The sequence below is a fragment of the Cenococcum geophilum genome (genome assembly GCF_001692895.1).
Source record: "Cenococcum geophilum 1.58 unplaced genomic scaffold K441scaffold_42, whole genome shotgun sequence".
Lineage (NCBI taxonomy): Eukaryota > Fungi > Ascomycota > Dothideomycetes > Gloniales > Gloniaceae > Cenococcum > Cenococcum geophilum.
The window spans coordinates 104,175-116,783 of record NW_027137600.1 but is presented as its reverse complement, the minus strand read 5'-3'; the positions used below and the strand labels follow the sequence as shown (position 1 = coordinate 116,783).

Sequence of the window (12,609 nt, the reverse complement as noted above, 5' to 3'; positions counted from 1 at the left end):
ATTACGGATATTTACTTCTTATTCTTATAACAAGTTTAAGCAGCTTAAAAAATCTATTAATTATATACTAGGCTCCGGCGAATCAAATGGTCTATATAAGAAGTCTCCCTACCTTTCTATTCCTAACATTAATTTTAAAATAGCCGTAACGCGGTTTACTAAAGTAAATAATTAGCAATATCTACACTAATAACGCGTTAATCTTAACTACCTACTCTCTATCCATTATATCTATAATCCAATAATTAAAACCTATTAAGATCTATTAAAGCTTTTAGGCGTCTTAAACGCTATCTAGGACTCTATCTAAGATATTAGACCACAATACAATCGCCCACTAAAGAAACCTGCGAAATAAGCCTAATAGAGCTCCTATAAGCTCCAGAGGACTATAGAAACCCTTCCTATTAAAACCATACATCCTAATTCGGCGTTAGTGGAGGTATATATGGTGTTTTCCAATATATAGCCCCTAAAACCAGATTATAATAAACAAATAAACCCCTAACCCTAACTACCCCAACCACCCCAATTAAACAGCGCGCCTTTTAAGAACGCGTTTTATAGACTATATAAACCACAGAATAAACCTAGTAGGCACTATAGAAACGATCTCTTAATGCAGATAAGGAGCGCTCCACTATGCTCTCCTTCCTCACTACCGCGATTATAACCCTCTAGATAGCCTTCGCTACGTTAGCGGAGCTTATCTAGACCTAAGGAACCTAAAAGCAATATGCCTAGGACATAAAGGCAATCCGGACAGATATTGGCGCCCTTAGGAAGGCCGCAATAATAGCTATAAAGAGCGGACCGACGTCTATAGGCCCGCTATTATACACATATATCACTGCCACTATACCTATAATGCCTTAAGCTATGAGATAAGTTGCCTATAAACCTATAGAAGTATATAAGATCACAATCTATATAGGCGACGCCGCCAACCGCGAGGAAACATTAAAGTAGAATAGCTAAGCCTTAGTACACAAACTCTAGGCTATAGGACCCCTAGATACCCATAGGATATAGGCCGTAAAGAAGTTATAAAGTGGGGACGTTAGGGCGTATGTCACGGATAAAGATATAAAAGATAGGTTACTATAAGAAATAGAGTAGACAAAGGTCCTTAGACGCTCTGCTATACCAACTGTTCCGCTAGTACTAGTAGAGGTCTACGCGGTACCTACAAGCCTCGCTATCTAAGGCCTAGAGGCTAAGTAGATAATAGAAGATATAATAAAGCAGAACTATACTATAGCGGGGCTTATAGTAAAAAGGCTGGCGTGGAAAAGGCTAAGAAGAGTCCAAATAGAACAAAAGGTTAAATTGTCACTTATTATAGGTATATAGTTAAAAGAGTTAGCAAATACGCTATTTAATTAGGGCCTTTTTCTAGGAGGAGACTACTACCTAGTTATAAGATATAAGATAACGTTCCTAGTAATATAGTGCTTTAAATACTAAGGCTTTAACTATATAGCTAAGAGTTATAGGAGAGAAGCTAGATATGGACGCTGCGCTAGGCAATATAATACTAGTAAATATATAGAAGATCTACCTAAAAAGTATATTAACTGTAAAGCAGACTATAAGGCATAGAATAGGGCGTATAGTGTCAAGTGGATATAGTAGGAGAAGGCCGCAGCAATTAGGGCCTATACGCTAATATACTATATAGGCACCTATAAGGCACCTATAAGCGGATAGTAATTATAATTATAGTATAAGATTACCACTAAGGAGGCCTTATAACAAGCTAAGAAAAGAAAGCTAAAGGAGATAGTTATATAAGAAAGCTCTATATAGGCAGAGGAAGTCCCCTAGAAGGTCGGCCGGCTATAAACTTTTAATTATTCTAGGAAGGAAATGGGCTAGAGGACCCTCTAATTAATACTCTAAATAGCACTATATAGTAGTATATACGCCCTAATTTAAATCCTAGTAACTTAAGAGCCTCTACTAAATATAGAGTTTAATATAGAGGTAGAAGCAGAAGCCTAGATTTAGAGAGAGGCATCTAGAGGCTCTAAAACTATATTGTAAGAAAGTAAACGGACGCTAAAGGGCACCGACTTAGCTAACTTAGAGGCTAGCATAGATCTCTTATATTAGGACACTAGAAAATACTTATAATTATATAATATAACACCAATTATAACCGACTACTGGTGCTCTACTAAGCCTACCCTTGACTTACTCAACGACTCGCTCACCTTGACTTGTTCACCGACTCGAGCCACTGACTCGACCACTGACTCGGTCGATGACTCGGTTAATCCCTTTCTTATCTCATTATCTATACCTTCCTTATGTATATATATAGACCCTTTAGACCTCCATTTATAATCAAGTTGTTTACTTAATTCTTCCATACTATAAAGCTTATAGTTATAAGCCCGGATCGCACTACCTACTAACCAATTAATTAAATCGTACTACCTGCTGCACTATCTGTTAAAGCAATCAATCTACTACCTTATTTAAGAAGTCACTACTTCTACTACCTTTGCAGTGTCCTAAGCTTCTTCATCTATTAAACGAACAGATGATCAAACCCGACTAACAAACGTACCCAACCAACGAACGACCTGACGAATTAAAAACGTCAAAAACATGCGGAACGTTAATCCCCCAACGTAAATTTTGACCCGAGTTTATAAGTAATAAGCCAATTAATTTTAGAGCTTTATTATATAGACTTTAATTAATATATATAGAGATAAGGTTTTCTAGGGGGAGACCCCCTGGGACCCCCCTATATAGAGCTTTTGCTTAATTTAGAAGTAGTAGTAAGATTAAGGCGCCCTACTTAAGCTAGGCTTAAGGATTATATTGGTTACAAATCTAGTATATATTTGGACTGCAGAGCTTAATATAGAGCCCTCTACGTAAAATCTAATATAGTAGATTATAATTCCAATTTAAAGCTTTATATACTAAATATTTTTAATACCTAATAACTAAATCGCCGCATAGCTGGAATTAAAGTAAGTCTACTACCCTAACTTAATTAAATACGCGTATAGGAAGAGATATAACTATATATAGAGACGTCTAATATAATTAAGTAACTACGTTATTGCCTACCCAATTCAGACGTACGACAACGTAATGGCTTAGCGACGACGTAATGGCTTAGCAATAACGTAATAGCTCGGCGCCGAGTAATAGGAGGGGGGAGGAGGGGGAGGAGATTAGGGGTGGCTTGGCCACTGCAAGAAGGTCATAATATTAGTATAGTGTTAAACTTTAAAAATTATATCCCGGGAGCTTAATTAACGACCCCTATATAAAACGTTAACAACATTTAATTATAGAGCTTTAAACCGGTAGATTTTTTAGGAATACCTATTGTAAGCAGCTCTAAGTACAAAATCTAGAATATTTAGTAGTGGTATAAGTATAGGACGGGGGTATATATTTGCGTTCCTAAATGTCGTTATATAACGCAATTTTTGGGTAACAAAAACCGCCGTTAATATTGCTTAACTGACACCTACCGGAGGTTCCTCCGTCCTTCCTATCTCCTCTCTTACCTATCTCTTTGTTAGATGCTATCTATATCACTATATTAACTAATAGATCCCTTAGTAGAGACTAGGAAGGGATATTAGAGCGCCTCTAGCTCTTATAAGGAAGAAGAAAGAAGAAGAGAGGAAGGTATAAAGGAGGGAGTATTTATAGACGGGAGGAGGCCCTATGAGTACGTGATTTGGTAAGTACTAATAGTATAAGATTCTTATATAAGATGGGCTTAATTACTTACTAAAATATAGGGTGTCTCTGTCCCTGTAGTAGCTACTATAGTAGTAAAGACGCCTTAAATATTTAATATAACTAACTACTGAGGCTGTTAATAAGTAAAAGGTAGGCTACCGATATAGTACAAATAATATAGTTATTAATATCGTTTATAGCCTGTTTTTGCTTTTAGTATACACGTAAATTATCCTTATATTTAGCGTAGAGCTAGTTATAGGTAGTAAGCTAGTTTAGGTCTAGCTTTGCTATCAATATAGCCGTAGGTAGTATATCCCTTAGTATAGGCCAACTTAGTAATTCTAGCTTTAGAAGATCGTCTTTCTTCTTAGATGGGTTAATATACTGCTATACCTTATTAGTTTTAGCTATATCTTAGATAATAAAGAACCATTAAATCCAATTAGATGGCTTGTTAAGGATAAGGTTAATTTTAAATTTAGTAAAAATCGTTATTTTTAAAATTTAATAGGTTAGGAAGGGTCTAGGTTAGGGTTTAGCTAGCGTCTTAGCAGAACCTTATTTAGACGTTCCGAACTTTTAATTTGATTTATTAGTTTAGATTACTAAAATCTAAAATTTTGTCACGGGGAGCGCGATTAATAACCCCTACTAATAGCTCTAACTATGTCTAATTTTTAATTTATAAATCGGCAGATTTATAGGTAATAGTTATTATAAGCAGCTCTAGGTGTAGTATATATAAAATCTTAACTATAGTATAGAGAAGTTATGGCTACTAATATACGGTCCTAAGTATTCTTAGAGGTTATATAACTTATTATATAAGCGACATTTCCGCCCTTTAAAAAAAATTAAAAAATTCTAAAAATCAATTAACGCTATAGACAGTAGTAATATTAATCTGGTAGTACTGCCAATTCTCCCTATATACTATTGTATATATATCTAACAGCTCTAAAAGCGGTAAAAAGGTAAAACAGATAGGGGGGTTAAAATTTAAAAAATTTGGATTTCGCGGTTAAGCTATTTAAAAGTTAGGAAACCAAGATAAATGCTATATTCTCCGCTTACCTCCGAGCCAGTATATAATTTCCTAATTAGGAAAAGTTGTTTATAAGTAGTTACTACTACCTCTATGCAAAATCTTCTTATTATACCTCTTTAGTCTTACTTATAGATAACTGAAATTATTTTATATTAAACCTATATTTAAACATAAGCCCTAAAAGCTTCTTAACTCGTAAGATTGCTACATAGGTTAGCCTAGCTGTCTTATCCTTTTCCTTAACATCTAGAACTATTTAGTTAAGTATTAGGCCCTAGCTTTTATATATAGTAAGAGTAAAAGCTAGAGTAATTAGAAATTAACGCCGTAAGCAAGAGCCTCTTATACCCTCCTATTTACGAAGTATAGAAAATATAGGGATAACTTTCTTACTATCCTGCCGAGTGAATAGGGTAAGTCCGTTATACCTATCTACCGTAATTAGTAGTAACTAAGGCTAATCCTTTTTAATATCCGCGTGTCCCTTCTATACGATATCTTTAACTATACTAGTAGTACCGTTTACTAAGCCTAGTTTAACCTAGATATTTTATATTAGTATTACTTTCGCGCTAATACATAAGGCTAGATTCTCTATAGTATTGCACTAATTAGGAGTAACTTTCCGCGTACCTATACTAGTATTAACTAACTTAATAGCTACTACTGGCTATAAAAGGTTGCGAAGCCGAATAGTATTATACTTACCTATAGCAGCGCGTATGCTATATAGCCGAATTACGTTATTAAAGCCCAGAACCTTATTAGTAGATAGGCCCTGCTTATACCTAGTTAAAAGAAGCTTCTAGGTTAATTTACTTATAGAATCACTATGTAGCTCTATAAGGGCGGTCCTAAATATAGAGCTCTTAGTATTATTACCGCCCTACTGTATAACTTAATCTAGGACAGCTGTTTAGTTAATCGCCTTATAGGCTCCCTTTCTATAGCTAGCGAGCTCTAACGGCCTAGCGGGTAGATTGCTATATAAGGCCACCTAACCTATAGGAGGAAGCTAATGGAAATCGCCTATTAGTAAGATGTTTAAGCCTCTAAAATAGTCGTTATTATATATAAGGTAGATCTAACGGAGGTAGTAATTAATCTAGGCCAGATATACTTGCCCAATTATAGATTTCTTATTAAGGATAAGATAGTAAATATCCTTAAAAGCTTATTATAGAGGCGTAAGACTAGTAGTAGGTAATTTCTTAAACGAACGGTTTACCGGCAACCTTAATAGATTATATATAGTTCTGCCGTTAATACTAAAGATAGCTACCCTAGTAGGGGCAGCTTAAGCTAATAGCAACGGCTTACTATTAGCCCTTGCTATATCACAGAGCGTAGTAGAGAGGATAGTAATAAGATGCGATTTGCCAGTTCCTGCCTCTCTATTAATATTAATCCGTAATAGGGGGGGGCCAAGGCCTAGTTTAATCTGCCTATAGTAATTAACTATAGTGTTATAAATATAACGCTAGCCTAGTTATAAGGAAGACAGAGTTGCTGTTTAGGATAGGTGGCTCTATAATAGAGGCTATAACCGTGCTTCCTACCAATAAGTCCTCTTATTAAGCTGCGGGTACGTACCCTAATATATACCCTAATTATAGTTATAATCAAGCTCCCTATTACCAAGCCTATTAGGATCCTTAATCTTAACTCTATTAGTATTTTAAATACGGGTATATAGGGCCTTAAAGGACTAATATAGCTCTAAGTCGTTTGCGAAATCGCCCTCAAACTTATTAATATTATTAGTAGTTTCGTAACCTTCCTCTAGTTTCCGATTGTAGAAGTAGTTAGGTAGGTACTAATAAGAGTTAATGTAAGCCTAATAGGAAGCTATATAATTAGGGGCCCCAAATCTATTAGTATAAGTAGCTACTTCCTTATACTCCCTTTACGGGTAATAAAGAATAAGCTTTATACGGCAGAACTTAAAATACTATGGATAAAAAGGATCGCCCTTATATCGCGGAAAGTACGATATAACTTAAGGCCTTACTCTTAGTTAACGCTTATAAGTAAAGTAATTAAAATAGAGTAGAAAATTAAGAAAAGTAACGTCCTCTACCCTATCTGGGCGGCGCTTATATTTCTTATAGTTAGACAGTCCATGCCCTCTTAGTTACCTATCCTTAAGCTTATATATAGCGCTCTAATCGTCCTCCTAACGGCAATTTAAAGTTACTATATTCCTAGAGCCTTTATAAAGGGGAATATTAAGAAGTAGATAGTAGACCTCCTACGCTAACCAATTGCGTTTAGTAATAAGCTTATTTATAAACCTAGCCACTACCGAACTAAAGGCATAAAGGCTATTAGCGTATAGCTATACTAATTAGAGTAGCTCCTAGTAGGAAGTTAACTTCTTCTCTTCCTTACTGCAATATTTGCCTATATAGTTAACTATTACTAATACGCTTATAGCGGGTGACGTATTAATATTCGCCGTCTACGCTAATATTATTACTGCATTATAACCATTAAGAAGCTTATCGTTATGCTATAGACAGAACGTCTAGTAATATAGATTTTAATCCTTTAATACAACAGCCTTATTGCGAAGAGAGCATAGAAAATAGAAGCAGCACTCCTTTACTCTAGTAGAGCCTTTCTTTAATCTTAAGCAGTAAGATTTAGTGTAATTGCGGTGCCGTTAGAATTAATTAAGGTAGGTAGTAAAAAGCTTACTAGTATTAAGCTGTTCTTTATAGCTAAAAGTAGAAGGATATTAAAGATTAGGAGGTCTAGATTAATTAGGATTTATTATAGATATAAAAGTAGCCCAGTACTTAGCAAAAGCCGCCCTTAATTTACTAGTTGACGGATCTGGCCTTGGGGCTATTAAACTCCATAAGAAGCTATATATATAGCCGCTACCTCGTACCTACCACTTATATTATAACTAAAAGTTAGTGTTATTAAATAGGTCTATAAGCACGTGCTTCCTAAATAGATTAAAGCGGTAATATAGCCAATAAGCAGCAATATGCGGATTATTGTTAAGATTTTAAGAAGCAATCCGGTAGCGCTAAGCCTTATTAATAGCCTTATATTTATTAAATTAAGGTATATAAGAGTATAGATTATACCAATATAGATTAATAACGCTAATTGTAAAGAATAAAGACCCGCTCTTAATATTCTCAGTATAAGCCGTAAGCTTATTTCTCTTCTGCCTCTAGTAAGGTCTAGTGCCCTTAAGGTTCCGTATATACCGTATAATCTTATTTAGTAACTAGCTACCCCTATTACTATTTATAAGATTACTAAGCTTATCTAAAGATAGACCATTTTTATCTAATCGGCCGTAAAGGAAGCGGGTGGCGTTAAGGGCTTGCTCTTTTATAATCCGATTAAATACATAGTAGCGAAATAAAGGGTAGTGGCTAAACCGACCGTCCTAATACTTAAGCATATACTTGGCGTACGCAGCTAGGGTAACCGTACGGCTTCGTGGTATGTTAAAATTGGCTTTACTATAAGGAAACAGAGTAGGAAAGGCGCCGCGTATAATAAAACTAGCTAATCGCTTAGAAAGAGGTATCTGTCGCACAGTAGGAACCTTTAGGCCCGCTTATAGGTCTTATTAGTATTAAACCTTACGACTTAAAAGCTCTAATTCATTAAGGTTAGGCACTAGATTAGAAACTAAAGTATCTAGTATATTATTATTAAATTCACCATCCAGTATATTACTGCTAAGCTCGGTAGGTAGAGGATTAATAGCAGAAGGACATTATATAGGAGCAGTAGGGTGAGCTATTAGGTTACTAGAATTAGACTCTAACTTATTAATATAAGGTAGCTAATCTAATATAGAGCCATTTTTAGGTAAGCTGGTAAGCTAGGTGCTATATATTTTAACATTACAATAATTAGGATAATTAACCTTTAGAAAGTAAAGCCACTATACTATAGTAAAGCGCCTTATAGTATACCGCTTAGTAAACCACCGACTTAGGTATTCGCTACCCTCTACTACCGTAGGCCTCACAACTAGTATATTAAGTTTAGTAGGTAGCCGTAGTAGCTACCTTTAAGTCTTTGGTGTGTTCTGGCCAAAGCAGCAGACGTGGCCAGTATAGTAATATTACTAGCCGCGTATACGCACGACTTATAAATAAACATATACGCGCGCAATCAGAAGCTCCTCTACCGCGGTAAGTATAGGTAGGAAGCTAGGAATAGGCCCTAGATTAAGCCCGTTGCTTTCACCAAATAGGGGAGAAAGGGTTAGATATTTAAGGCTATTGGCGTCCTTAATGCAGGCTTTATATACACCTATATTATTACCCTCTGTAGCTAGGCCTATTTAGAACTACCGCTCCTTATAACGACTGCACGTCTTTATATATTCGGCCTATAGTATACTCCTAAACTTTTTAATTCGCTCCCAATCGACAACCAAAACGGGTAGTAGTGTGGCCGTAGTTGGAGCTTACTATAAGGGAGCTTGCCGTAAGGGAGCTTGCCGTAAGGGAGCTTACCGTAAGGGAGCTTACCGTAAGGGAGCTTGCCGTAAGGGAGCTTGCCGTAAGGGAGCTTGCCACGAGGGAGCTTACCGTAAGGAAGGTAGTATTGGTGGTAGAGTAGGTGTTGGCGGTAGAGTAGGTATAGAAGCTAGTTCTAGTAAGGACGTATTTAGGCTATTTAGAGTGCCTCTTCTACTATATAGAGCTTTATCTGTGGTATATAGCGGAGGAGTAGGCGAGTAAGCTTTACCCCGCCGATTAAGAATGTGGTGCTCCCGTTATATTACCCTAATTATCTTCCGCCGTTAAGCTATTTTAGGGGTATCTTAACTGTTCTGGCCGCAAGGTAGGAAGGTATTCTTAGTATTAATTTTAGGTAGAGCAGTTTATTGGCGCCTTATAGGATGATTATTAGTAGTAGAACCTAACTCTATAAGAGCTCTCCGCTTAGAGGCCTATAAAAGTAAGCAGAAGTAGAAGTAATATATAGGGAAAACGTGCCTTTAACTAATACAACTAGCAGAGCTTTAAAAGCTTCTTTAAAGGGCCGTCTTTAATAAAGTTAAGGCGGGGCTTATAGACATAATACTTGCTATACTTAATAACAGTAGGATTTGCTATATTTATAATATATATAGCAGTATTAATAGAGGTATTAATAAAAAGGAAGGTGCAATACTAAGATATTTTAATGTTTATAATATTTTGATATTCGTCACGTGGAGTCTGCCATAACTTACCGCCCGTACTTTTTTTCTAACTAATTAGAAGCCGGCTCTCTAACCAATCAGAAGCTGGCTTAGTAGGACTTTGAATTCCAGGACCCCCCAACCCGAATATATAGACCACTCGTACCTCGGGTCAATAAGGTTTCGCTAAGACGCTAATCTGGACCCTGCTTGACCTATTAAAATCCTAAAAATGACGACTAATACGAACGAACCTTCGTCTAAAATCAACCTCATCCTTAACCAGCCTTCTGATTGGATACAGTGGTTCTTTATTATCTAAGACACAGCTAAAACCAACGAGGTATGGCAATACATCGACCCATTAAAGAAGAAAAAGGATCTCCTAACGCTAGAACTATTAAGTCGGCCCACACCAAGGGACGTACTATTGACGGCTACATTAATAGTAAAGCTAGATCTAAGCTAGCTTACCGCCTATAATTAGCTCTACGCCGAATATAAGGACGATCTACGAGTACACTAGAAGAAAAGACAGGCTATAAACGACATTAGCAACTACATCGTTCGATTAATATTGGTAGCCTACCTTCCACTTATTGACGGCCTAGATATAGTATACGAACGACTATAAGCACTTAAGAAAGCTCTAGCTCCTACTAGCTTAGGTCGAAAATACGACGTCCTAATATAATACATGGCTCTTAAAGCCTACAACAAAAAACAGAGCATTGAAAAATGGTTGAATAGCTAGAGGAACATCTACAAGCTAGCAGAGCAATTGGAGCTACTAGATGTATAGGGGTTTAGGGCACACTATGACTTCGTTCAAGCAATCAAACCCATCTCTTCTACAGTGATCTACTTGGAGCGGGGTCTATTTGGAGCTCCAATGTGGATTCGGCTTCGATATGGATTTGGATTGGGCCTTCTGGTTGGTGGATTGGAGTGGATCTACGGTTAATTTAACTCTTGGAGCTCCAGATCTATACCCAATTCGAAGTGCGGCTGAGGAGGAATAGAGCGCTGAGGGGTTAGTGTAAAAGAAGAAGCCAATCGGCAAGTCTCTTAACTCTACCACTGACTCACTGTCTAATAAGTAGTGTATTAGCTATAGAATCTAGGACACCTGGCTGCTGTCACTTCTGCTGTTACGGTTCTGCATCTACACTTACTGTCGTGGTGTTGTATTTGACTTTCCTACCTCCGCGATGGAACGATTTCTTAGTACGCCCGCCTCCACGTTACCCCCGCCCCAAAATCAATCAATTCGAAAGCCGACGACATAAAGGAGGTGGTTAAGTTTAAGCTGTAGGGCAAGAACTATATTCGATGTAACGCCTTAACGAAGAAACCGAAGCATACAAAGCAACGCACGTCACCCGTCGCTCTCGCTTATAAATAGATATTATTGAGGCCAACAAGTGCCTCCGCCATTGGTACGGGCCTCCGCGCAAGGGCACGTTTAATAATATATGTTGGAGTTACAGAGGGAGGAGCCTACACAAATGGTACCACCAAAGGAGGCCCTAAAGGCTCGAGTTGCCGCGTATAAGGAAGCTATAGCAGCAAATGCAGTAGCAGAGGCACCTCTGGGGGAGCCAGGTGGGCTGGGTAAGCCAGTGGCTATAGAGCCAGATGATGACGAGAGTGAGAGCCACGATAAGGGCGCATATGCTGCCTTCGAGGAGGCGATTAAGGTAGAAGATCACGAAGCTTCTTATATAGAGGCTTTGTAATTTGGGGTTGATTTAGTACGTTCTTCTTTCCTTAACTTTTTCCTTACCTTCTGCCAAGACTTACTATTTATAGTATATATTTAATCTAGAGTCATATTAAAGTCCTAGAGCTCCACCACCTCCTCAGCGTATAGAGTGGATTTGACCCCTAAATCCACTCCAGTCCAGTCTAATAAGATCACTGCTCTTCTAGCTTCGCAGGAGCCCTAGAAGTAGACCTTATTCGCAAGGAACGCAAGGACGAAGAAGCCCTATCTATTATCGACCTAATTAAAGAATTTAAGGAGCACTACCGCATGTAGCAAGTAGCATCGTCATCTACCACTGCCAATAGCTCTGCTTTTGTAACCCTATAAGGCAATTCCAATTCCAATTCCGATTCTAACCCCGATTCAAATCCTGATTCAAAATAGTATAAGAAATGCATCTGCGGTCGCAAACATTAATACAGCGACTGCTATTATATCGCCGAGCAGAAGCGCCCTTAAGGGTGGAAACCAAGGCCAGACGTACTTAAGAAAATAGAAGAAATGATGTCTTCTATACCCTGGGTTAGACGCCTAGTTAATAATATTCGAAAAGAAGAATAGGACAATTAGCGGAGCACAGAATCTATAATTGATTTTAATTCCAAAACCTTACCTTCTAAAACACCGACTGGCTATGCTGCCGTATTTAGTACTAGCCAAACTCCATTCGAACTCTAGAATACCTGGATACTTAACCCTAGTGCAGATACCCACGTCTATAATAACTAAGAAGACTTTACCTTCTCCTACCTAGCAGCAGAAGACGACTACCTAATTACTAGCGGAAATTTTAAGAAGATACAAGCTTACGGAATAGTAACGATTACTATTAATACACCTACTGGGAGCTTAAAAATGAAGCTATCCTATATAGCATTGGTACCTACCATGTTTACA

General features: G+C 37.4%; 2 protein-coding genes across 2 annotated transcripts; one reads left to right on the top strand and one right to left on the bottom strand.

Annotated features, from left to right (window-relative positions):
- Nucleotides 1-5,948: 5,948 nt before the first annotated feature.
- Nucleotides 5,949-6,251, bottom strand: K441DRAFT_576905 (uncharacterized protein; the record flags this gene model as incomplete). The annotated part of the gene is made up of 2 exons (XM_067644215.1): nucleotides 5,949-6,067; nucleotides 6,092-6,251. Coding segments are annotated over 2 exons (279 nt in total), but the record flags the coding sequence as incomplete, so codon positions are not given.
- Nucleotides 6,252-11,362: 5,111 nt separating this feature from the next.
- Nucleotides 11,363-11,829, top strand: K441DRAFT_665210 (uncharacterized protein; the record flags this gene model as incomplete). The annotated part of the gene is made up of 3 exons (XM_067649464.1): nucleotides 11,363-11,383; nucleotides 11,435-11,698; nucleotides 11,757-11,829. Coding segments are annotated over 2 exons (270 nt in total), but the record flags the coding sequence as incomplete, so codon positions are not given.
- Nucleotides 11,830-12,609: the final 780 nt, after the last annotated feature.